Here is a 24,566-nt window from a genome sequence, read left to right on the forward strand (position 1 = left end):
GCAGATAATGGGGGCTATAGTACTACTATGAGACCGCTCACTGTCACCTGAAGAAACTTGGTGCCCCGGCCTCTGTGGTCATGCCTGAGAGAGGGTTAGGAAGTTTCCAGCTTGTGTATGCTGCATATGTACAATCTCATCCGGTGTGTCCACCTAAGAATATTGTACTAGTGGATTAACCCTGTCAGCACCAGATGTCTCTAATGCACAGGTCTTTTCGGACTCCTGTCCTGCATAACGGAAACTAGGACAGATCCGTTATGCTGCCCATAGACTTCTATTATGACGGAATGCAAAACGGAATGCTTCTAAAGGTTTCCTTTTTGCTTTCTGTCTTAAGAATCACCTTATTTTCCCATATAACCATGTTATAACGGAAAATAATAAAATAAAGTTCGGGTCCCCGTTGACTTCAGTGGGGTTCAGGTTTGAGTTCGGGTCCCGAACCCAAACTTTGACCTGAAGTTCGGCCGAACCCGAACTTCCACGGGTTCGCTCATCCCTATCTAGTGTAGGACTACTAAGGGCCAAAGTCTGCTCTTTTCAGTATGTGTTCTAATTCCTATTGTAACTGTACTTTGATTTAATGATGTACTTGATGCTGTTTCAGGACAGATATTGATTTCACGTGGTTTTTCTTAATCGCCCATTAATGTGTCTGAGGTTTTGTGACCTTGCATACTAAGTTACTCTAGATCAGATATCCAAGGGCACAGGAAAGCAGCCCCAGGTGGACTAACAGATGCCAAATTTGCTGTTAGGTCCTCTAAATATATGTATATATTGCAGAGCACATCAATATTTTAGTGGAGGCACAAAAAGTGATCCCAGCATGTTAGCACAATGGGAGATTTCAGTATCCAGTGGAAAGCTAAAACAAAACCCTCCACTAAGAGTACAAGTCATGGCAGAAAAAACAGATCTGCTTGTATGACTGCGGGCTTCAGTCCATGGAAGGCCAAATGTCTGCAGTGCCTGCTGTGTATCCCTCATTCCTTCTCTCCCATCATACTGCGGCCATGTATTTGGATACTCAGCCAAAGCAACAATGCCGGAAATCATCTGCAAATCCTTTTTTATGAATTTCTTTAACACTAGCAGACTTTAGGTGAAAGAACTAATTCTGTGCAGTGTATAACCTGCACTTGTTCACATATGTCTACCCATTATGAATGAAGAGGGTGTATTCCAGCATCCAATTTCCAGGTAAATGCAGTCTTTATTTCATCTAGTGAAAACAATCCAAACATCAAAGGATTCAGTGCACAGGCTACGCGTTTCGGGCATATAGCTCACCCTTACTCATGGTCTATCGAGTATAGGTTTTATATTAATCAGTCATAGTTTCCAGTAACTATTAGCATTCTGTAATTCTTCTGCAGCATGTTTTTAATGTAGATTGGTAATAATTTTTTCTTCCTGATTTTGCGGACTTGTCATCCCTCCTGAAATGTCTGTTTTAGTAACTACTAACATTCCCCTTGTAATAACAATTCTGGAGCATCTATTCTTATAACTCTATGATGTGCCATGCCTGCTAGAAATTGTGAATGAATTACTAGCAGTTTGCAGTGAAGGTCCAGATGGGTTTTACCAGTTAGGGATGTGTGACACTGACCTATCACTGACACCTCCCCCCATCCCCCCCCCCCCCCCCCCCCCCCGCCCCCCGTCCATCTGGACCTTCGTTGCAAGCTAGTAATTCATTCATAACTAACTTCTAGTAGGAATATTAAAGGAATGGCACATCATAGAGACAAAAGAAGTGGATCTGGATTTTTTCCAGGAGCTGTATGTCTCTGTCTTCGGTAAGCTACCTCTAGTGGTGGCATTTAGACTTTTACAATTTAAGGTATCTTCAAGCATGTTAGATTTTCTTGGATTTAGGAGCTTAAATCTGCATAAAATCTGCATTTAATGCATGTGGGCAAGGTTTCTGCAATACAATTTACATGCATCTTAACATTTTTACACAGATTTCTAGAATGTCACTTATTTTGAATGACAATGGAACTAATCCCAAACACAGCAGTAATCCAAGGCTACAGCAAGAGATTTCTGTTGTGAAAATATATGCCGGAATAAAATGAGCATAGATTTCAAAATGTTGTGGATCAAATTAGAAAAAAGATCAACTTTTTCCAGTGCAGGCTTTTTTTTATATATTTTTTCCACTGGGCTTTGTCTGGTATTTCAGTTCAATCTCATTCACTTAAAGCATTAAGTATATAGAGAATGAAAATCAGACACTGTAAAATATGGGCTCATGCACACGACCGTATGTATTTTGCGGTCCGCAAAACACAGATCTGCAAAAAATACACATGACGTCAGTGTGGATTTCATATTTTGCGGACCGGAACAGCTGGTCCCTAATAGAACAGTACTATCCTTGTCCGTTATGCAGACAATAATAGGACATGTTCTTTTTTTTTTTTTTTGCGGAAACGACATGCGGCCATACGGAAACGGAATGCACATGGAGTAACTTCCGTTTTTTTTTTGCGGACCCATTGAAATGAATGGTTCCGCATACGGTCCGCATAAATAAAAGGAACAGAAACGGAAAGAAAATGCGTTCTTGTGCGTGAACCATAACGAGGCTAGAACCAGCCCTGTGCCTCACATGGGTCCAGAGATCTCCCCATTCATTTCTCCAATTGTTCTGCTAGATTTATTTCAGGCTGGCAGCGCAGGGAGCGTATCCTTTCTCAGGGGGCACGTCCTTTCTCCTGCAGCTCTCTCCCTATCACAGCTCAGGGAAGTGTCCTTTCTGCTGTAGCTTTTTCCCTGTAGCTGCCGTAGCTTTTTCCCTGTAGCTGCCACAGCTTTTAACGGAGGATATGGCTGGTAACAGTTGAAGATTTAAACTAAGTGTGTGTGACCATCTCAGTAAGATGGACAGAGAAATAAGCATAAGAACAAACAGCAGGTGGTGCTATACGGATACATTTTATTGAATAGCTCAGTGGCTATGATAATTTTTTATAAAATTTTTCTTTATTGAAACAATTACAAATATCCAAACAATCATATGATACCTTTACCACCCCATCCTCCCACCGGTCAGCTACAAGGAAGAAAAAAAAAAAATAGGGGTGGGAACCCTCTAAATACAACAGCCTGAGAACATCAGGGGCCTGACAATCTCTCCACCAATTACCCCAATATTTCTTCAATTTGTCCTCCTGATTGATGTGTTTATAGTAAATCTTTTCATAGTCCATTACTACTTTTACTGTTCTTTCCCATTCAGAGAAGAGCGGTGTTTGTGTCTACATCCATTTTCTAAGTGGAGCTAATCTAACAAGAAATAAGGTCCTACCAACCACATATTCCTTTTCTTTCTTACACACCAGTCCCAGCATTCATTTCAGAATACCTAATTCTACAGTAAAAGGAATACTTCATCCTGTTTTCTTGTCTATATTCAGAAATATTCATTGCCAATACCTATTTACTCACAGACATTTCCATAACATATGCAATATGTCAAACTCTTGGCCAAAGCATTGAATAAATTGAGTCTCTTGCCTACTTCTCAACCATGCTTGTGAGTAATACAGTCTATAAAGTAAATCAGATCGTGAAATCTTATGATTACTATTAAATGATGCTCTACCAGTATTTGTATTAATATTCCTCCATTGATCCTGTTCAATCGTCCCCATATCCCTTACCCATTTTAAACAACTTACCATATTTCTCGGACTATCAGACACACCCAGGATTTGGAGGAGGAAAATGAGAAAACAAATATTTTTCATTAGACCTCAAATCAGGCCCCAAAGTCAGATCGCCAAACTCCATCAGACCCCCAAGCTCCATCAGCCTCAGATCAGACCCACCAACCTCCATCAGCTTCAGATCAGACCCATCATCTGCCTCACGTTAGACCTCCATCAGCCTCAAATCAGACCCCTGTCAGACCTCAGATCAGATGTTAAAAGTATAAATAAACTTACCTCACTTGCTCCGGATGGCGCTGCCACTCACTCACTGCTCCCTGGTCTTCTTGCGGCTTGTGCTGCACCATGACCTGACGTTGTACAGCGTCAGGTCATAGTGCACGCCTACATGCACTACATCCGCACTACAACGCAGAGTGGGGCCCGGAAGAAGACGAGGAAGGGTGAGTAGAGCAGCGTAGAGCTTCCCTTACCGCTCCCAATGCCTCCCACATACTGATGACCGCTTCCATAATGGAAGCAGTCATTAGCATTCGGACTCCGAAAAATACGGTACATGAGTTGCCTCTTCCGAAAATAATACAATAATATATTTATATGTGCAATCATCTTCTTCCTCGGCTAAAAACTCATATTAATTCAATACCCTTATGTGTATCCACTATAAATATCGACTTATCCGCCTCGCCTTTATACACTATACAATTGGTGGTGCCTGAAATATTACTACATAGGCCCTAATCCTTCTGCAGTTCATTAGACGGAATAAATTCCTTAAATAAGTGGCAAAAAAAAAAAATCGACAAGAGCTTTCAAACTTATAACCCTGTAATTTATTAAACTCTTTAATCACGTAATTATCACTGACAGGAGAGCATCTAATGACCCAAAATGTTTCTATATATCATCTTCATTAATAGTTTACTAATCGAACATTTAACAGACGAGTCATGTTTTAATTGTCCCGATTCCAATAGAGAGAATATATCTCTACAAGATCTAGTACCTTTACTTATCAATGCGTTTATAATATGATTCTTCCAACAAGCAATGAACTGCAAGGCCAAAATAAAAACATATCAATGCAAAAAACAACCTTGCTTTGCTGGTCTACACAGATATTTATTTTTAATTCATACACGTTTCCTTCCCCAAATGAGTTGATCCATCAGTATCTCAATAATTGTAAAGATTTTATCCTCTATCCATCCTGGACTCTGTACTAGCAAATATAACAGCTGTGGTAATAAGACCATTTTTATTAATGCCTTTCTGTCCATTCGCGAGAAGGACATCTTTGACTAAACACCAACTTTCATTCTAATCCTGGGAATTAGCCCCTTAAGGACCCTTGCCGTACATGTACGTCACAGCTGGACGTGACATAAGGACCAGGGACCTACATGTACAGCAGTCTGATCGGGCGAGTGCAGGAGCTGCGCCCGCCCGATCAGCGGCAGGGACCCGGTAGTCACTGACAGCCGGGTCCCTGCTACATACGCCGGCATCGATGAAGACACAGATGCCGGCATATTAACCTCTTGTATGCCGCGGTCAAAGCTGCATACTGGCCCTGCTCTCACACCAAACGCACTTAAATATGGCCTACTTACAATTAGAAGATCAATAGAACAGGAGCAGGCGGAAGAACGCTCACCTTAGGGGCATTCCAGTGGAAATTACAGCAGACATGCTTCCCCAAGCGGTAACAACTATCTTCTCCACACTAGTAGGCCCAGAAAGAGCAAGCGCCATTGTAGTAGAGAGGGCCCATAGAGCTTTGAGGCCAGTGCCCCCGCCGGGACATCCACCAAGGGATGTAATATGTGGCCTCTTGAATTTTCTAAACACGGCGGCACTATTGCAGGCAGCCAGATCCGCTAAGGAATTAACATATAAAGATGCTAAAATCCAAGTGTTTCAAAATCTAGCCCCGAGTACCTTGGCTAAACGGAGGTTACTAAAACCACTCACCGAAGCACTCAGAGCTCACAAGCTTCCAGTACGCTGGCTCTTTCCTTAATAAATAAATAAAAACCTGCAAAAAATGAGACCCTACCTAAGACAATCACCCAAAAATTATAAAAAAATATGGCTCTCAGAATATGGAGACACTAAAACATGATTTTTGTTTGTTTAAAAAATGCTGTTATTGTGTAAAACTTAAATAAATTTAAAAGTATACATATTGGGTATCGCCGCATCCGTAAGAACCTGCTGTATAAAAATATCACATAATCTAACCACTAAGGTGAACACCGTAAAAAAAAAAACGGTGTAAAAAAAACCTTGCATCACAAAAAGTGTAATACCAAGCGATCAAAAAGTCATACGCACCCCAAAATGATACCAATCAAACCATAATTTCATCCCACAAAAAATGAGACCCTACCTAGGACAATCTCCCAAAAAAAAAAAAAAAAAAAATGGCTTCAGAGTATGGACACACTAAAACATGATATATTTTTTTGGTTTCAAAAATGCTGTTATTGTTTAAAACTTAAATAAATAAAGAAAAGTATACATATTAGGTATCACTGTGTCCGTAAGAACCTGCTGTATAAAAATATCACATGAACTAACCCCTCAGGTGAGCACCGTAAAAAGAAAAAAAGATTTTTTTTTTATCACCTTACATCACAAAAAGAGTAATACCAAGCGATCAAAAAGTCATATGCACCCTAAAATAGTACCAATCAAATCATCATCTCCTACTGAAAAAAATTAGCCCCTACATAAGACAAAAAAACTATGGCTTTCAGAATATGGAGACACTAAAAACTTTATTATGTAAAACTAAAACAAACAACCAAAAAAAGTTGTCTTATTTGGTATTGTCGCGCCCCTAACAACCTGCTCTATAAAAATACCACATGATCTAACCTGTCAGATGAACATTGTAAAAAAAACAAAAAATAAAAACTGTGCCAAAACAGCTCTTTTGTGTTACCCTGCCTCACAAAAAGTGTAATATAGAGCAAACTAAAATCACATGTACCCTAAAATAGTACCAACAAAACTGCCACCTTATCCCATAGTTTCTAAAATTGGGTAACTTTTTGTAAACTACAGAATCAATAATATATAAATAAATATAAATAAATATTGAGTTTTGTTTGGCTGTTAATCCTTGCTTTGTTAGCGGGAAAAAAAATTATTAAAATGGAAAATCAGGGGGGTGCTAGCCATACCGCTATGATGGCAGCTTGATCTCAGAGCTCCTCACTAACGCTGCTGCTTGCATCGCACTGACGAGCTTATACAGCACAGAAAATGGTGAAAACAACCTGAGACAGAACGGAGATTCGCCAGAATACACCAATAAATGATAAGGGGCAATCGGACATAAATAAATACCTTAAGAATCCTCTCCGGCAAACAGAAGCAAGATGCCGCTGAGTGCCGCGAAAACATCAGTGGCGGGAAATGAATCTGATGGTGAGAGCTCCTGCACTATGTTGGAAGGGCTGGGTAAAACAGAGGAATTGCCACTCTCTTGTGCTTTTTCAAAAAAGTCTTATAAAAGGCTCTGTCGCCTCTACAAAGAGACATTGCAGACATTAAAACTGAAATAAAGCAAGTGGGTCAGAGAGTTGCAGCGCTATAGGACACACAACATCAAGTTATCTATCACAGTGAGTACATGCAAGAGGCCCTGCTCTCACACCAAACGCACTTAAATATGGCCTTCTTACAATTAGAAGATCAATAGAACAAGAGCATGCGGAAGAACGTTCACTTTAGGGGCATTCCAGTGGAAATTACAGCAAACATGCTTCCCGAAGCGGTAACAACTATGTTCTCCACACTAGTAGGCCCAAAAAGAGCAAGCGCCATTGTAGTAGAGAGGGCCCATAGAGCTTTGAGGCCAGTGCCCCGCCGGGAAATCCACCAAGGGATGTTATATGTGGCCTCTTGAATTTCCTAAACATGGCGGCACTATTGCAAGCAGCCAGATCCGCTAAGGAATTAACATATAAAGATGCTAAAATCCAAGTGTTTCATGATCTAGCCCCGAGTACCTTGGCTAAACGGAGGTTACTAAAACCACTCACCAAAGCACTCGGAGCTCACAAGCTCCCGGTACGCTGGCTCTTTCCTTTCCGACTAGCCACAATCAAAGATGTCCGACAGATCACAATCAGATCACAAGCAGACCTTGCGGAGGTCTGGGAGAGATTAGGCATATAACCTATTAAAATTGAACACTGGCTACCAGTAGCCCAAGATGGACCTCTACGCATCTTAGCAAAGAACATGGACTGGCAAGTAGTTCATAAGACCAAATCCCCCAAGGCGAAGAAAGCTGTACAAGATAAAGAGGACACTTGGAAAAAAAAATTAAAAAGCTGCTCCAACTCAGGCATTAGGGGTTCTTGGGAGTCCGGAATGTACTGATCCTACGAAGATCTCACACACCGAGAACAGTGTCCTTCTCTATACATTCTTATGTTCACAGTCTTTCCTTTCCTCCTTATGCTTCAACTTTCCCTTTTACTATATACTAAGGAGGGCAGGAGGGATAGAAATTTCTGGTGACCAACTCTTTTCTCTGTCCCTTTCCTTCTCCATGTGACACTGAGCCTCTCAGTTGACTCTCATCTTTTTCACCTAAGTTAAGAGTTATAAGTTGGCTTGTTACAATTTACAGTCAGGTCCATAAATATTGGGACACCGACACAATTCTAAAATTTGTGGCTCTATACACAACCACAATGGATTTGAAATGAAACGAACAAGATGTGCTTTAACTGCATACTGTCAGCTTTAATTTGAGGGTATTTACATCCAAATCAGGTGAACGGTGTAAGAATTACAACAGTTTGCATATGTGCCTCCCACTTGTTAAGGGACCAAAAGTAATGGGACAATTGGCTTCTCATCTGTTCCATGGCCAGGTGTGTGTTATTCCCCCATTATCCCAATTACAATGAGCAGATAAAAGGTCTAGAGTTCTTTTCAAGTATGCTATTTGCATTTGTAAATACCCTCAAATTAAAGCTGACAGTATGCAGTTAAAGCACATCTTGTTTGTTTCATTTCAAATCTATTGTGGTGGTGTATAGAGCCAAAAATGTTAGAATTGTGTCGATGTCCCAATATTTATGGACTTGACTGTATATTATATGTACAACATACCTGAGATGTGTGCAGATAACACATGCTCGGGTTTAATATGCTGGAAGCATAGATAGCCTTATTTGTTGATAATGGATGGCCCCCTTCCCTCAGGCCGGGGCCTCTTCTGTTGTTTTCACACACCCCTTGCCACCTTTGCATGTTTGTGCTCTGGTTGGTTGGGGAGGGGGGGGGGGGGGTCCGTGGAGGGTTCACTGGCAATATGAAAGGTTTAAACCTCTATACTTATTGGTTTTCAGAAATGTTCATAATTTCCCTACTTTTTGTGTTTTATATAGTTTTGTCAAAAATTATCTGTGATCCGTGGTGGGACCTCACCTCTCAGGCACGACCTCTTCAAAAGACTCCCTATGGCTGAGCTTCAGGTCTTATCTCACAACGTTAATGGTCTCAATATTCCCCAAAAACGCAGGCAAGTGTTTAGCCTACTTCACAAATGTCAAGCTGACATTGTGCTCTTACAAGAGATGCATTTTCTCCACAACCACATCCCACAACTCTCTAACTCCCCATTTTCACAGTGGTTTCACTCCACACATTCATTATCATCAAGGGGAGTTTCCATAGCAATCAGGCACTCTATACCATTTAAATTGGTGAAGTCTTATGTGGACACGGAAGGCAGGCTTATACTTAATACATGGTCTACTATACGATAATAAAATAACCATCGCCAACCTTTACGCGCCTAATAAGAAACAAATCCCTTGGATTATTCCATCCTTGAGGGTACTGAAAGATTATACAGAAGTGATACTCCTAGGGGGCGACTTGAATATTGCTCAGGAGCCCTTGGTGGATATCTCCCCTTCCTCTTCTCATTTTTCTCGTAAACAATGGAGAAAGTTGAAAATAGCACACATCCTACTGATAGAGATTTTACATACTTCTCTTCAGTTCACACCTCTTACCATCGCATTGATTAGCTATTCCTTTCAGACTAACATGTACAAACGGTGCGGAAGGTTGATATAGGAGCCATAATGATATCAGATCATGCTCCCATTACAGTGTCAATAGCCTTAAAATGTCTCCCACAACGAATATGGTCTTGGAGACTCGATACATTATTAGAATCAGACACACCTATAGAAAATCTGGGAAAGAAGTTGGAGGAATTCTTTAGACTGAACATGGGCACACAAATATCCACCCCTCTGGTATGGGAAGCCCATAAGGCTTTCATTAGGGGGGCACATATGTGAAAAAAACTGAGAACAAAAACACTTAACTCTCTAACAGCGCAGATCCAGACTTTTAGAAAAGGTGCACAAGCAAAACATGTCTGACACACAGCTGACAGATTTAACCACACTCAGACAAAAAGTAAAAGACCTTCCTAATATAAGAGCCACAAAATCTTTACAAATGCTAAAATACAAATACTACGCACATGGGGATAAAGGAAACAGAATAACGTCACAACTTCTCAAAAAAAGACAAGAGAAAACATTTATCTCTGCGATCCGTACTTCAGGTTCACATAGGGTAACCACCACTCCTCTGATTGCCAAAGCCTTTCAAGAGTATTATACTAAATTATACAACATTGCCAATAGCTCATCTACCTCAAATATCATGCCCGAGTCAAACTTATCATTAATTTCCTCCTTTTTGGACTCTATCAATGCCCCTAAGTTGTCTAGTGAAGAGAGAGATTCTCTCCTACTCCCTTTCACGGCCACTGAAATTGAAAAAGTACTAAACTCAATACCTTCTGGTAAGAGCCTGGGACCCGATGGTTTGTCGATCATATATTCCAAAAAGTTTAGAGACCTCCTAATACCCCGTTTTCTCGAGGTGTGCAATTCCCTTCTTCTTGGCACACCTCTACCAAAACAGACATTGAGAGCGCATATTACGATACCACATAAAGAGGGTAAGGACCCAGAGGACTGTGGCAACTATAGGCCAATTTCTCTTCTAAATTGCAATCTTAAATGGTGGGCAAAACTTCTTACACATCGAATAGCTCCATTTTTGCAAGGTCTGATAGACCCTGAGCAGGTGGGGTTTGTGCCAGAAGGAGAGGGAAAGCATAACGTCTGGAGAGTAACGCATGCAATTTATGCAGCTAAACACAAGAAATTACCCCTCTTACTATTAAGAACGGACGCCGAAAAGGCATTTAATAGAGTGAAATGGAAGTTCATGAGAGCAACTTTGATGAAATTTAACTTCCCCCCCACAATTTATAGAAGCCATCTTTTCCCTATATAGTCAGCCTCCTGCTCAAGTATTGATAAATGGTACACTTTCAGACCCTTTTCCAATCACGAACGGAACTCGTCAGGGTTTCCCTTTATCCCCTTCACTGTTTATTTTATTTATGGAAACCCTTTTACCTAAAATAAGACAGACAGATTCGGGGGACTTACCTTGTGTCAATTCACGTATAAAACTGCAGCATTTGTGGATTATTTACTACTATTGATCTCCAACCCGGAAGATTCTCTCCCCCGAAATAATGCACATTTTTGACATATATGGAAAAGTGTCAAATTTCAAAATAAACTATTCTAAATCAGAGGCCTTAAATATATCTGTACACTCTAAACATCTCCCCAAGATGAAAGCCTCATCCCTGTTTACCTACATCCACTATTAAATATTTAGGAATAACGATGACAATGGATCCCATACGTCTTTATCACCTTAATTATAAGCCTCTTTTTCATAAAATTAAAACGTATTTGAACTCCCTACAGATTCCTTACATGTCCTGGTTTGCTAGGTAGAATCTTCTCACCACATTTGTTCTTCCTAAGATTCTATATATTTTACAGTCCCTCCCGATAAAGATACCGAACAGGTTTTTCATAGATTTTAAAACCTTGTTCACTACTTTTTCTATGGAAAAGAAAGAGACTGAGATTCGCATACTCTTATCTAATACAAAAGGAAGGTAGGGGTGGAATTTCTTTACCGGACCTTAGTTTATATTACAGATCCATACAGTTGTCTAGGTGGGCCCTGTTAGATAATGATAAAGTTGCTTCACCTTATCTAGATATTGAAAGGCACCTAATGGGACCATATCTACACAGTTGTTTGTGGATGAATGTATTACCTGTCCAAGCCAACAGGGCAATAGGTGAAATGACCAGAGGAATGATTGGGGTCTGCCGCAAAACCTTACTTTTTCCTCAATCTAACAGGGGACTCTCTTAACTGGCCCCTCTAGCAGTTTTACTTAGCTTTCTAGATCAAAAATGGAATCCAGAGAGTAGTTGGTGACTGAAATTGAAGGATGTAAAGATAGCGTCCTTATTGGACAATAAGAATGCCCCATCAATTTCTGAGTTACAACTACGTATAATATGGGTTTGCCCCTCCCCATGCACAAATTAGATTTTACTCACACCTTTCGTAAAGTGAAGTCAGCCATTTCCTTACCTCTTCCAGACCCATCATGGTAGGAAAACGTAGCACTATTTCCTACGCCCCCAAAGAGATTGATCACCTTAATTTACAAGAACCTATTAGAAAATATAGCACCAACCAAACCTTGTTATATTTTACAATGGGAAGTGGACTTGGGCAGGTCCTTTTCGAAAGATGAAACTGACTTTATCATGGCACACACCTGTTTGCTTCTCTAGATGCATACGTCTTCAAGAAAACTCTTTCAAGCTTATAACGAGAATGTATAAGACACCGGATTTTCTTTTCATGATGGGGTTCACAACCAATGACAAATGCAGGAGGTGTGGGAAGGATAGAGGTTCAATGTTACATATAGGGTGGGCTTGTCCTTTGATTGAACAGTTCTGGAAGGAGGTAGAAAAAAATATAAACAAGATATGTTCCTTAACTATTGTGTTAACTCCGGACTTGGTTCTTCTATGGTTGACTCATTCTACATTCAAACCGTCCAAAGATAATCTACCCACACATACAGTCAGGTCCATAAATATTGGGACATCGACACAATTCTAACATTGTTGGCTCTATACACCACCACAATGGATTTGAAATGAAACGAACAAGATGTGCTTTAACTGCAGACTGCCAGCTTTAATTTGAGGGTATTTACATCCAAATCAGGTGAATGGTGTAGGAATTACAACAGTTTTCATATGTGCCTCCCACTTGTTAAGTAGTAATGGGACATAATAATAATCATAAATCAAACTTTCACTTTTTAATACTTGGTTGCAAATCCTTTGCAGTCAATTACAGCCTGAAGTCAGCCTGAAGTCTGGAACGCATAGACATCACCAAACGCTGGGTTTCATCCCTGGTGATGCTCTGCCAGGCCTCTACTGCAACTGTCTTCAGTTCCTGCTTGTTCTTGGGGCATTTTCCCTTCAGCTTTGTCTTCAGCAAGTGAAATGCATGCTCAATCGGATTCAGGTCAGGTGATTGACTTGGCCATTGCATAACATTCCACTTCTTTCCCTTAAAAAACTCTTTGGTTGCTTTTGCAGTATGCTTTTGGTCATTGTCCATCTGCACTGTGAAGCGCCGTCCAATGAGTTCTGAAGCATTTGGCTGAATATGAGCAGATAATATTGCCCGAAACACTTCAGAATTCATGCTGCTGCTTTTGTCAGCAGTCACATCATCAATAAATACAAGAGAACCAGTTCCATTGGCAGCCATACATGCCCACGCCATGACACTAGCACCACCATGCTTCACTGATGAGGTGGTATGCTTAGGATCATGAGCAGTTCCTTTCCTTCTCCATACTCTTCTCTTCCCATCACTTTGGTACAAGTTGATCTTGGTCTGATCTGTCCATAGGATGTTGTTCCAGAACTGTGAAGGCTTTTTTAGATGTCGTTTGACAAACTCTAATCTGGCCTTCCTGTTTTTGAGGCTCACCCATGGTTTACATCTTGTGATGAACCCTCTGTATTCACTCTGGTGAAGTCTTCTCTTGATTGTTGACTTTGACACACATACACCGACCTCCTGGAGAGTGTTCTTGATCTGGCCAACTGTTGTGAAGGGTGTTTTCTTCACCAGGGAAAGAATTCTTTGGTCATCCAACACAGTTGTTTTCCGTGGTCTTCCGGGTCTTTTGGTGTTGCTGAACTCACCGGTGCATTCCTTCTTTTTAAGAATGTTCCAAACAGTTGTTTTGGCCACACCTAATGTTTTTGCCATCTTTCTGATGGGTTTGTTTTGTTTTTAAAGCCTAATGATGGCTTGCTTCACTGATAGTGACAGCTCTTTGGATCTCATCTTGAGAGTTGACAGCAACAGATTCCAATTGCAAATGGCACACTTGAAATGAACTCTGGACCTTTTATCTGCTCATTGTAATTGGGATAATGAGGGAATAAAACACACGCCTGGCCATGGAACAGCTGTGAAGCCAATTGTCCCATTACTTTTGGTCCCTTAACAAGTGGGGGGCACATATGCAAACTGTTATAATTCCTACACCGTTCACCTGATCTGGATGTAAATACCTTCAAATTTAAGCTGACAGTCTGCAGTTAAAGCACATCTTGTTCGTTTCATTTCAAATACATTGTGGTGGTGTATAGAGCCAAAAATTTTAAAATTGTGTCGATGTCCCAATATTTATGGACCTGACTGTATGCTAGCCGTAGCTAAACTCCTTATTGCAATGAAATGGAGAGATCCCCTACCCCCATCTATGGAGGTTTGTAAATATAAGATACAACAAATTAATAGAATGGAAGAGCTGGCAGGGTGGGAAAACAATAACAGGCAACTTTACCTGAAAACTTGGCGGCCATGGATGAATGAACTTCCACAAGTGGTCTGAAGACTTCAATTCAAAGGAAGGTTCTTTTTATTTTTATTTCTATCTTTATTTTTACTTCTTTGTTTTGTCGTATTTCTCCTCAATTCCAGACCAGGAGGGCATGTCTACCAGTAATAAATATCAAGATGTGGGACTTAATCAGTGATATTGAGAAAATCCATGGGGTTATGAGAATATGCTGACTATAATCTAAAGATTGCCTGGGGGTATTGGGGGGTTCTGCCGCGGATCAGTGCTACAGAGTTTTCTCCTTTCTGTTCTTTTCTCTTTTCTCATAGTTCATGTTTTATTAAGAACAGTTTCATCATCGCTGAGATGCAAACAATGGGCATACACAGACTATTCAACCTACCTGCTTAGGTTACTTAACCATGATATTTATTTGCACAGGAAAGGTAATATGTCTACCATCCTATTGAAAATAACCTTTTTTACTACCACTAGGGTGGGTTAGTGGATTGTGATTGCTTGACATTAAAGAATGTACTTTTTGCATATCAGATTATATAGTCATCTTTATCTCTATTAATATTAAACTGTCCATCTAAGCAAGATGATTGTTTCCTTTATATCTGATTAATCTTCTGTTTGTTGACTTATTCAATAAAAAGAGATTACATAAAAAAAATCTGAAATTACATCTACATTTTCCTTTAATTGTTGTGGAACACCTAAAGGGTTAACAAAGTTAGTAAAATCAGTTTTGAATACCTTGAGGGGTGTAGTTTCTAAAATCAGGCCATTAATAGGTGGTTTCTATTATGTAAGCCCCACAAAGTGATTTCAGACCTGAACTGGTCCTTAATAATTGGGTTTTGGAATTTGCTTCTAAACTTCTAAGCTTTCTAGCGTCCCAAAAAAAGAAAATGTAATTTGCAAAATGATCCAAACATGAAATAGACATTTGGGAAATGTAAAGTAATAACTATTTTAGGAGGTATCCCTATCTGTTTTAAAAGTAGAGAAATAGAAATTTAGAAAATTGCTAGTTTTCCAAATTTTTTTGTACATTTTGGTATTTTTTTTTATAAATAAAAATTAAATATTTTGACTGATTTACCACTATCATGAAGTGCAATATGTGACGAGAAAACAATCTCAGAATGGCTTGGATAAGTAAAAGCGTTTTAAAGTTGTCAGATTTGCAAGAAATGGCTTGGTCCTTAAGGTGAAAAATGGCAGGTTTCTGAAGTGGTTAAAGGTAACACATTTAACTTAATATAATCATCCAATTCTGTACCTAGATGGATCCTTAAGTATTCAAAACTTTGTGATCGGTCCAAAATCTTTAACCCTCCTGATAAGGAGGGTGGCAAAATAAAGGCATCCAGAGGCAGGTCTACTGATTTACTCCAATTTATATCTAGTCCTGATAGTTAACCAAACTCCCCAATAATATGTTACACATGGAATAGATCTCAACGAATCATTCAAATATAACAATATCATCCGCATATAACAGCAATTTGTCCCCCTTCCCACCACATCCAAACCCTTTGACTTGTTTATCTCCTCTTATCTTTTCTTACTAAAATTACAAAAAGAAGCAGGAAGAGGGGACAATCCTGTCTAGTTCCCTCGTAAGCAGTCTGTTCTTTGTCCATTAATCTTTATTCAAGCCCTGGGACATTTATAGTATTTTTTCACTCATTTAAGGAAATTATATCCCAACCTATATTTCTCCATCACTTTTCAGAGAAAGACCCATCTACACCCTGTCAAACACTTTAGATGCATCAAGAGACAGGATGGAGTGTGTGTACCCTCAGCCCAGCTGTATATTAACAAATGGTCTAGGTAAATTACAACTAGTACTCCTACCTGGAATAAAACCGCTTTAATCTGAATGAGTTATCGTCCCCATCACCTTTTTCAGTCTACTAGCCAAAATGTTCGCTACTATTTTAGCATCCGTGTTCAAAAGTGAGATCAGTCTATAAGACTAAATTTCAGACAAATCTTTTTTTTTTTTTTTTTAGGAATTAGTTACAATTGCTTTTGCCATAGAAACAGTTAGGCCTATACACCCACCTGATTTCTGAAATACTTCTAATAGATTGGTAATAGCACCTTCTTCCTGTGGAATTCAAAAGCCAGTCCATCTGAACCTGCCACTGAGTACCCTGAAAACGAATCCAATGCATTCTTTATTTCATCTAATTGAATCGGTAAATTCAATGTACTTCTCTGTACATTGGTTACTAGTGGTAATTTATTTTTATCCAAAACCGTATCTATCTATCCTATATCCACCTCGCTGTTGACTGTACTGTATAAGGTATAGAAAAAAAGTTGTAAATTCCTTCTTTATCTGAATAGTATCTTGTGATATATATATTACCTGACGTAGTTCTGATCGACTGTATATTTAATTGACCATGCTGATTTGGAATAACATTTGCTAACAATTTACTTACCGTACTTCCCCTCCCCTTCCACAAAGCTTTTTTGACTCCCTAAAAAATACCTTGTTGTGCTTTCCTGAAAAGAAATTCCCTGTGCTCTTCTTGAGCTCTAATCTGATCTTCAAAATATTCTTTCTCATACGTTTCTTTTAACCTATTTCCTCCTCCTTAAATACATTTTGCCTACCCTAAATCTTGAAAAGAAGCTCTCCCAGGTAAGCCTTAAAAGCATCCCATACAAAATGTAAAAGCGTATTTGTGCAGTACCTTCATTAATTTCCCAAAAGGATACTATCTCAGTTTTTTAAAACTTGTACCTCATCAGTAATACCCAGCCAATATGGATTGATGCTTATTGGTTCCCGCCCAATGGGCTCTTATATCCAGTATCAGATCGATCGTTATAAGGGAGTGATCTCATATCCCTTCATTTCATACTTTCGTACATAACCTAAACCCTTGTTAGGCAAAACCATATCCGTTCTAGACATGGAGTTGGATCTTCAACTATAATATGAAAACTCCTTCTGCCCCCTATATTTACTCCACCAGACGTGTATAAAACCCAGCGCCTCACAACATTTGGCTAACAGTGTTGTTTGGGCGCTCATTGCGCTGCCCCCACATGCCCCAACCCTGTCTAGAGTTATATGATTATCCATCACACAGTTAAAGTCACCTATAACTAAAATAGGGCAACTAAAGCAATGTCTTACCCCAACACAATATATTAGTGGTAAACGGCGGAGATATATACACAAAAGAGAGGATACATTACATTCCACATAAGACACTATGTAGAAATACAAATCTTTCTTCTTCATCAACCTCAAAATTCTTTAGATTGAAATCTACTCTACTATGTATCTGGACACTTACTCCTCTATAATAAGCCAAACAAAGAATGGAATTCCTGCCCTGCCTGCTGTTTTTGTTAACCCAACCCAACTTATCACCAGTCAGGTATGTGCCTCTTATGGCCCCTTTACACTGGTCGAGAATCCGCCAGATAATTGTTAGCTATTATCTGGAGGTGTAAAGGTGCCACCAATTACCTGATGAACAAGCAAAACGCTCATTCATTGGGTAATATGTTTGTGTAGGCACCTAAATCGCCGTTTACCGGTAGCAGATTGTGCTATCTAAACAGCATCTGCTTCCAGCAAACAACAAGTCTGTATGGTGATGAGTGATGACATAGCGATCGCTCCTCCCCATACTGTGAAGAGATCACCGCATGTAATAGTTGCTTCCTTCCCAAAAATCGTGTGCAAAATTGACCAGTGTAAATGGCCTTAAAATGACATCAAAAACTACACAGCGTTTTACTCTGTCCCTTAACCCTCTGACACAGGGATGTAACTTGAAATGACTGTGCCCCACAGCAAATTTTTGAATCCCTATTCCTGTGGCTAGTCAGGATCGCGCTCTAAGATCAGGCCCTGCAGCCGTTCCATCCGTTTTCTACAGTGTCTCTGTATATAATGTAATTGTGTAATACTGTTGAGGGGGCCTTGTCAATACAGTAATTTAGCCTTCATCCTGGGTGGGCCTCCTGAATTTGGGCCCCAAAGCAGCCGTTTCCCCTATAACTATGCCCCTGATTCCAGGTTAATACTTTAACAGACATATAACATTTAAAAAAAAAAAAAAAAAACACCCAAATCAGCTGACCTTATACTAACCCCCTTTCCCAAATGGGGGTAGACAGCTCTCTTCCCACAACGGACGCTCCCCTCCCTACTCCCTGATGACTACAGTCCGCTATTTTCCATCCAGCCGGATACTTTTTCAGCAGAAGTGAAAAATCTTTTATTGTCCCTGGTGAACAATACAGTTTTGCAGGAATGATTAAGGGTCCATTCACACGTCTGCAATTTCGTTCCGCATTTTGCGGACAAGAATAGGCATTTTCTATTAAGTGTCGGCAATGTGCGGTCCGCAAAATGCAGAACGCACATTGCCAATGTCCATGTTTTGCGGATCCACAGATCCGTGGATCCGCAAAACACACACAGACGTGTGAATGGACCCTAAGGAATCACCAATGTTGGTCTTTTCTTAATCTCCACATAGGGTCTCTTGGCTTGAGTCTATTTTGAACAATTCAGATAAAAAAGATTTTACTCTCATTATGTTTATTTTCCATTTTTCTAAAATGAAATCCCTATCTCGGGAACATAATATTCTCTTTCACCACAGCTGTAACTTTTTCCTTGCAATCGCCAAAGGCACATTCCAGATCTGCCAACTTCCTTTCTGTGTCCTTAATTGTGTCCCTTATTTTGTTCATATCATCACGTATCAGGGAAATGTCTTTAGAAACTTCTCCAAGCTGAGTATTAAGACTCGGTGGACGAATAATTTTTTTTTTACCACTGGTAAAATGTGCACTAATATATCTCCTCCCCCCCTCCATTATGATTATCTCCTCCCTCCATCTCCTAAACTGCAAATCATGAGCCTGTTATATTAACCCCTTGAAAATCCTCCTCTGTCCCCCTGAGAAAGCAACGCAAAACACGTGTTGGGACTGGGCTTGTGGCTCCTTACTGAGTCTGTATACATCTCATTTAATGCTGTGACCTTTTTGTACTTTCAATTTATTTCACCTATGGTGTGACAAGGTGCAAAGGTTCTGCCCTCGTTGCACCAAAGAGCTCATTTGTACATCAGAATAGACATGATTTCTCTGCATCAAAGCCACAGATCTGGATAGGGGGAGAAATATTGAAATCAGCAGAATAGAAGGAATCCGACAGTACGAACGTATTTAGTTTCCGTGTCCGTTCCGTTTTTTTGTTTTTTTTTGCGGATTGGATGAGGACCCATTAATTTCAATAGGTCCGCAAAAAATGCGGATAGCACATTGTGTGCTGTCCGCATCCGTATGTCCGCTCCGTAGATCCACCAAAAATATAGAGCATGTCTTATTCTTGTCCGTTTGGCGGACAAGTATAGGCATTGTTACAATGGATCCGCAAAAAAACGGATGCAATACGGATGCCAAAAACACATCATCCGCATTTTTTGAGGATCAGTGTTTTGCGGACTGCCTATGTCCTAAGGCTACATGCACAAGAACGTTGTTTATTTTCGTGTCCGTTCCTTTTTTTTTTTTTGCGGATAGGATGCAGACCCATTCATTTCAATGGGTCCACAAAAAATGTGTGCTGTCCACATCAGTATGTCCGTTCCGTAGCTCCGCAAAAAAAAATAGAACATGTCCTACTCTTGTCCGTTTTGCGGACAAGGATAGGTATTCTTACAATGGATCCGCCAAAAAAACGGATGGCATACAGATGTCATCTTTTTTTTTTGCGGATCTGCAATTTGTGGACCGCAAAACACATACAGTCGTGTGCATGTAGCCTAAGATTACATGCACACGACCGTATGTGTTTTGCGTTCCGCCCCCCCCAAAAAACGGATGACATCCGTATGCCATCCGTTTGTTTTTGAGGATCCATTGTAACAATGCCTAAAACAGACAAGAATAGGACATGTTCTATTTTTTTGGCGGGAATACGGAACAGACATACTGGTGTGGACAGCACACAGTGTGCTGTCCGCATTTTATGCGGACCCATTGAAATGAATGGGTCCGCATCCTACCTGCAAAAAAACAAAAATGGAACGTACACGGAAACAAAATACATTCGTGTGCATGAGGCCTAATACTGAGGTTTGACAGCCTTTTAAGATTTGTTGACAGCCTTTTAATATGCAAAATTTTGCTGACAGACTCCCTTGTAGACTAGGGCTATGCCATAAATGCAGAAGATGGGAATACCACTAATATTGAAGACTGAATGCATGAAAACAAGACAGTAATTGGCTGCTGCAGAATACCAAGTCTATTTAGATGAGATAGTAATGTGGTACCATATTTAATCTGTTATCAATGGATCAGCAAATATTCTGGATTATAAGACAGTCCTATAAAATATTTGAAAGCTCTCTTGTGCAGCCCAAAATACAATGTTAAAACACAATCTGCTAATTTCTAGGTCCTTCAAAGATTAGAAGACAGGCGGAAGAATGCTTCGGAAGAGGAGGTCCTCAGTATACTCCAGAAAATAGAGGAAGTAAAAGAAAATGTGCGGAAAGCTGAGGTACGTGCAGATTGCAAGGAGCCTAGTATCCATGGCCTGTAAAAGGATTTCACATTTGCACAAGGAAAGGGTTAATATTTAATATACATGAAATGATAACCTTTTCTTTTGAATAACTACAGTATGCGTTCACTATCTCTTCTTGATGCCAAGCCCATTATGAAGTCTATACTATTTAGATGTCCTTAAACAAGTAGCTGCAAACCGCAGGAGCAGCACAGAACATCGTACACGTCTATGGGCCTTTGCACTAACCTTGTCCCCTCTGGCAGCACTCTTTATATATTCTTACGCTATATGGACAGAAGTATTGGGACACACTTCTTAATCTCTGAATTCAAGTGTTTGACTCGGTCCCATTGCCACAGGTGTATAAAATCCATCTTGTATCCATGCAGTCTGCCTTTACAATCATTTGTGAAAATATGGCTCATTTTAAAGAGCTCATTGATCTCCAGCATGGTACTGGAATACCGTAGGATGCAGACCTCGTAAGGTTACAGAGCGGGGTTGCTGAGTGCACACTCTCTTCCCTGTCTTCTGCTGTATGTACTGTAGGTTTGCAAGAGTACAGGGAGAGCATTATATTGGAGAAATAAAGTAGTCTACAGCCATGGAGGCACATAACTCTGCATAGGAGCTGTATACCCAATATAGTAGTATAATCTAATAAAAACATTCAAAATTGCTATTTTTTATGTAACATAGCCATACAAATGGTTGCAGAAATGAATGTATCCTTTAAAGAAATATTCCCAGGAGATAATTTTAATTACAAATACCTCACCGATCCGCTGCCAATGCTTTGGTCCCTGCTCATCTTCACTTCCTGTTCTCACCCTCCACACTCTGCAAATGGCTTGGACTGCCTACTCAGCCAATCACTGGCTGCAGCAATGACCTCAGCCAAGCTTTTCCCGGTGCTGTAAGCAAGAGAACAGGAAGTGGAGAGGCACACAGACTGGGGCAGTGGCCAAACAGCAGCTGTGGGGGATTGGTAAGGTAAGTAGTGGTTGTTTGTTATTTTACACCACACTGACACCGTTTTTAATTTAAATTATGTTCCAGGAATACCCTTTTAAATTGAGATAGAAAATTGAAATCTTATATTGTTTTATGCACTTGGATCTTTTGCTACAAGATAAACCTTAGTATTACTTTTCTGTAGTATAGTACAGTATACTTTTACTTTGCTAGTCTGCTATTTTCATTTTATCTCCACATTGTATTCAGTGCTTTTGATGTGCTTTAGGTCAGTAAGGTAAAAGCTGATGCCCGTGTGGAGCTGCTACGCCATGTTGGGGTAGATGTGGACACCTGGTTGTCTGGCGCAATGACACAAGCTAATGAAGAACTAGAACAAGAGAGACGTCTGAGTGAGGCCCGGATGTCTAATGGAGAGATGTCTCCCTCTGTAAGTTTTATGAAGTCACATATCAGTTTCATTCAAGAATTCCTAAAAATATCAAGAGCAATTCTTATGTAAGTTTTCCATGTTGGGCACCCGCACATCCAAGGAGATGACTTAAAACTCACAACCGTATGATCACTACAAAATGGCTATAGCTTGAACCCGTCAACAGTACCATTTTTCTTTGGACTGTCTCGGGAACTCAACCATGTTTTGCATATTAAAAGGTATTTCTAGGGTGGTTTAGGGACATTGCTGTACTGAAGATTGACTGGAATTGGGATTCTAATGTTGGAAGATATGCCAATGAGACAATAAAGGCAGTCAGGAGGACTGTTCGGTAATGTCCTGTTGGAGTCATCATTGTACCACAACAGCTCCAGCTATATTCTGCTGACTTTGTTGCACCTCATCATATTGATGTTATTCTCAAAATGAAATCTTTATTACCAGGATGCCACCTGAAGTCTGGGCACCCAGTATATACTCTGCAACCTTCCCTGATGGCCCACTTGTATCATCTCTGATAGATTTTTCATCACTCAAGTGATGTCAATCAGCAATATAAAAAGATAAATGGTGGGTGGGGCAAAGATGAAACGGTCATGAGACAAGCAGACAAAATACCTACATGCAGTTTTCCCTAGCTGAAATTTTCTACATTGATGTCAATGTGGGGAAGCATACCACAACGACATTAAGAATAGGCCACAGCATGTAGTTCAAGAACACTTTGAGGGAGATTTATTTATAAGTCTACAAAAATGATGAGATTTGTTGCAAATATATAAAAAAAAAGGAATGTATAACATGATATGTTTGGTACTGGCTATGTTGGATGTACTTTCCATTTTTGAAGCACGCATGGGTGTAACTATAGCCATAGCAGCCATTGCAGTGGATATCAGGCCCAGAGTTTGGAGGGTCCAGTCAGGTGCAAGAACATTGTACCTTATTGTGAGAAATAACAATATGGCTGCTTTTTGCTATAATGTGGGTTTTCTGATATATAGTGCTATTATATATACCTTTAACTATACGTAACTACTTATGCAGTTGTTTTAATTTTTGTACGCTAGGTGGCAGGGGTCCCATCTTATTTTGCTATGGGGACCTGTGAATTATAATTACGCCTCTGGCAGCACCTCACGGCTGGCATACATACACCCCAATATTTTAGCATTTTTCTTAGGCAGCCCAAGCTTTCAGTTCCATTGCAGCAGCTTAGGAAAAAGGGGATTTTTTTCCTTTGGTAAGAGTACCACTCTTGTTAATAACCTATGCCTGGTAGAGCAGTACAAGCAAATGGGGCTAAGCGCAAATACAAGATACAGTTCATGTACTAGAACTGTTCTGAAAAGGAAAAAAAACGGACTCTTTTTCTGAACCTTAGCAACTGAGTTTTCTTTACATGCACTGCTCTTTTTACTATTTTACTACTATTTTACTATTTACTTTTGCTATGGTCATGTCTCTGAGGGACCTGTATTCCCAATGCTATGACTGTAATGTGCTACATATAGGGGTTCATTTTTTATCCAGAAATTCGGCTATATTAGGCGTATTTCTGGTGCAGATTGCGGCGCAAAGGTTAGTTGCGCCACAATCCCTGCCCATGCCAGGCCGGCAGGCCCGTCCCATTCATCATTTTTTTATACCTGTTTTAGGCCTAGAAAATGGTATAAATGTAAGCCAGCAGGAAAGCTGGCTTACATTTAGATTGGCACTGAATGCGCCAAAGTTATGTAGAGTCCAGCGCCTCTTCATAACTTCGGCAGATCCACCGCCAGATATAGGGATTATTAAGACCGGCGTCTAAAACACCGGTCTTAATAAATGACCCCCATAGTGTAAAAATTTACCAGAAGTATAACTGCAGTACTGGAAATGACCACATGATGTCTCCATGAGCCGCTGAATTCCCCTTTCACATGGGAGGTGTTCTTTCACTGCTCCCCCGTTAAATATATTGTTCAAAATATTCTAGTTGTTTGTTGTTGTTTTTTTACTAATTACAAAAATTTAATCTTATAAAATGTTCTTTTTATAATTCTGTCTCCA

At 40.0% G+C, this 24,566-nt stretch overlaps 1 protein-coding gene across 3 annotated transcripts in view; it reads left to right on the forward strand.

Moving 5' to 3' along the window:
- Positions 1-24,566, forward strand: part of FCHSD1 (FCH and double SH3 domains 1) — a 149,246-nt gene that overhangs the window by 90,254 nt on the left and 34,426 nt on the right. For all 3 annotated transcript variants that reach the window (XM_040441139.1, XM_040441146.1, XM_040441151.1), the window contains exons 12-13: positions 20,990-21,094; positions 22,347-22,508. In XM_040441139.1, coding sequence (XP_040297073.1) covers positions 20,990-21,094; positions 22,347-22,508 — 267 coding nt within the window. The remainder of the gene's footprint in view (positions 1-20,989; positions 21,095-22,346; positions 22,509-24,566) is intronic.

Source organism: Bufo bufo, chromosome 1 (assembly GCF_905171765.1).
Source record: "Bufo bufo chromosome 1, aBufBuf1.1, whole genome shotgun sequence".
NCBI classification, from domain to species: Eukaryota; Metazoa; Chordata; class Amphibia; order Anura; family Bufonidae; genus Bufo; species Bufo bufo.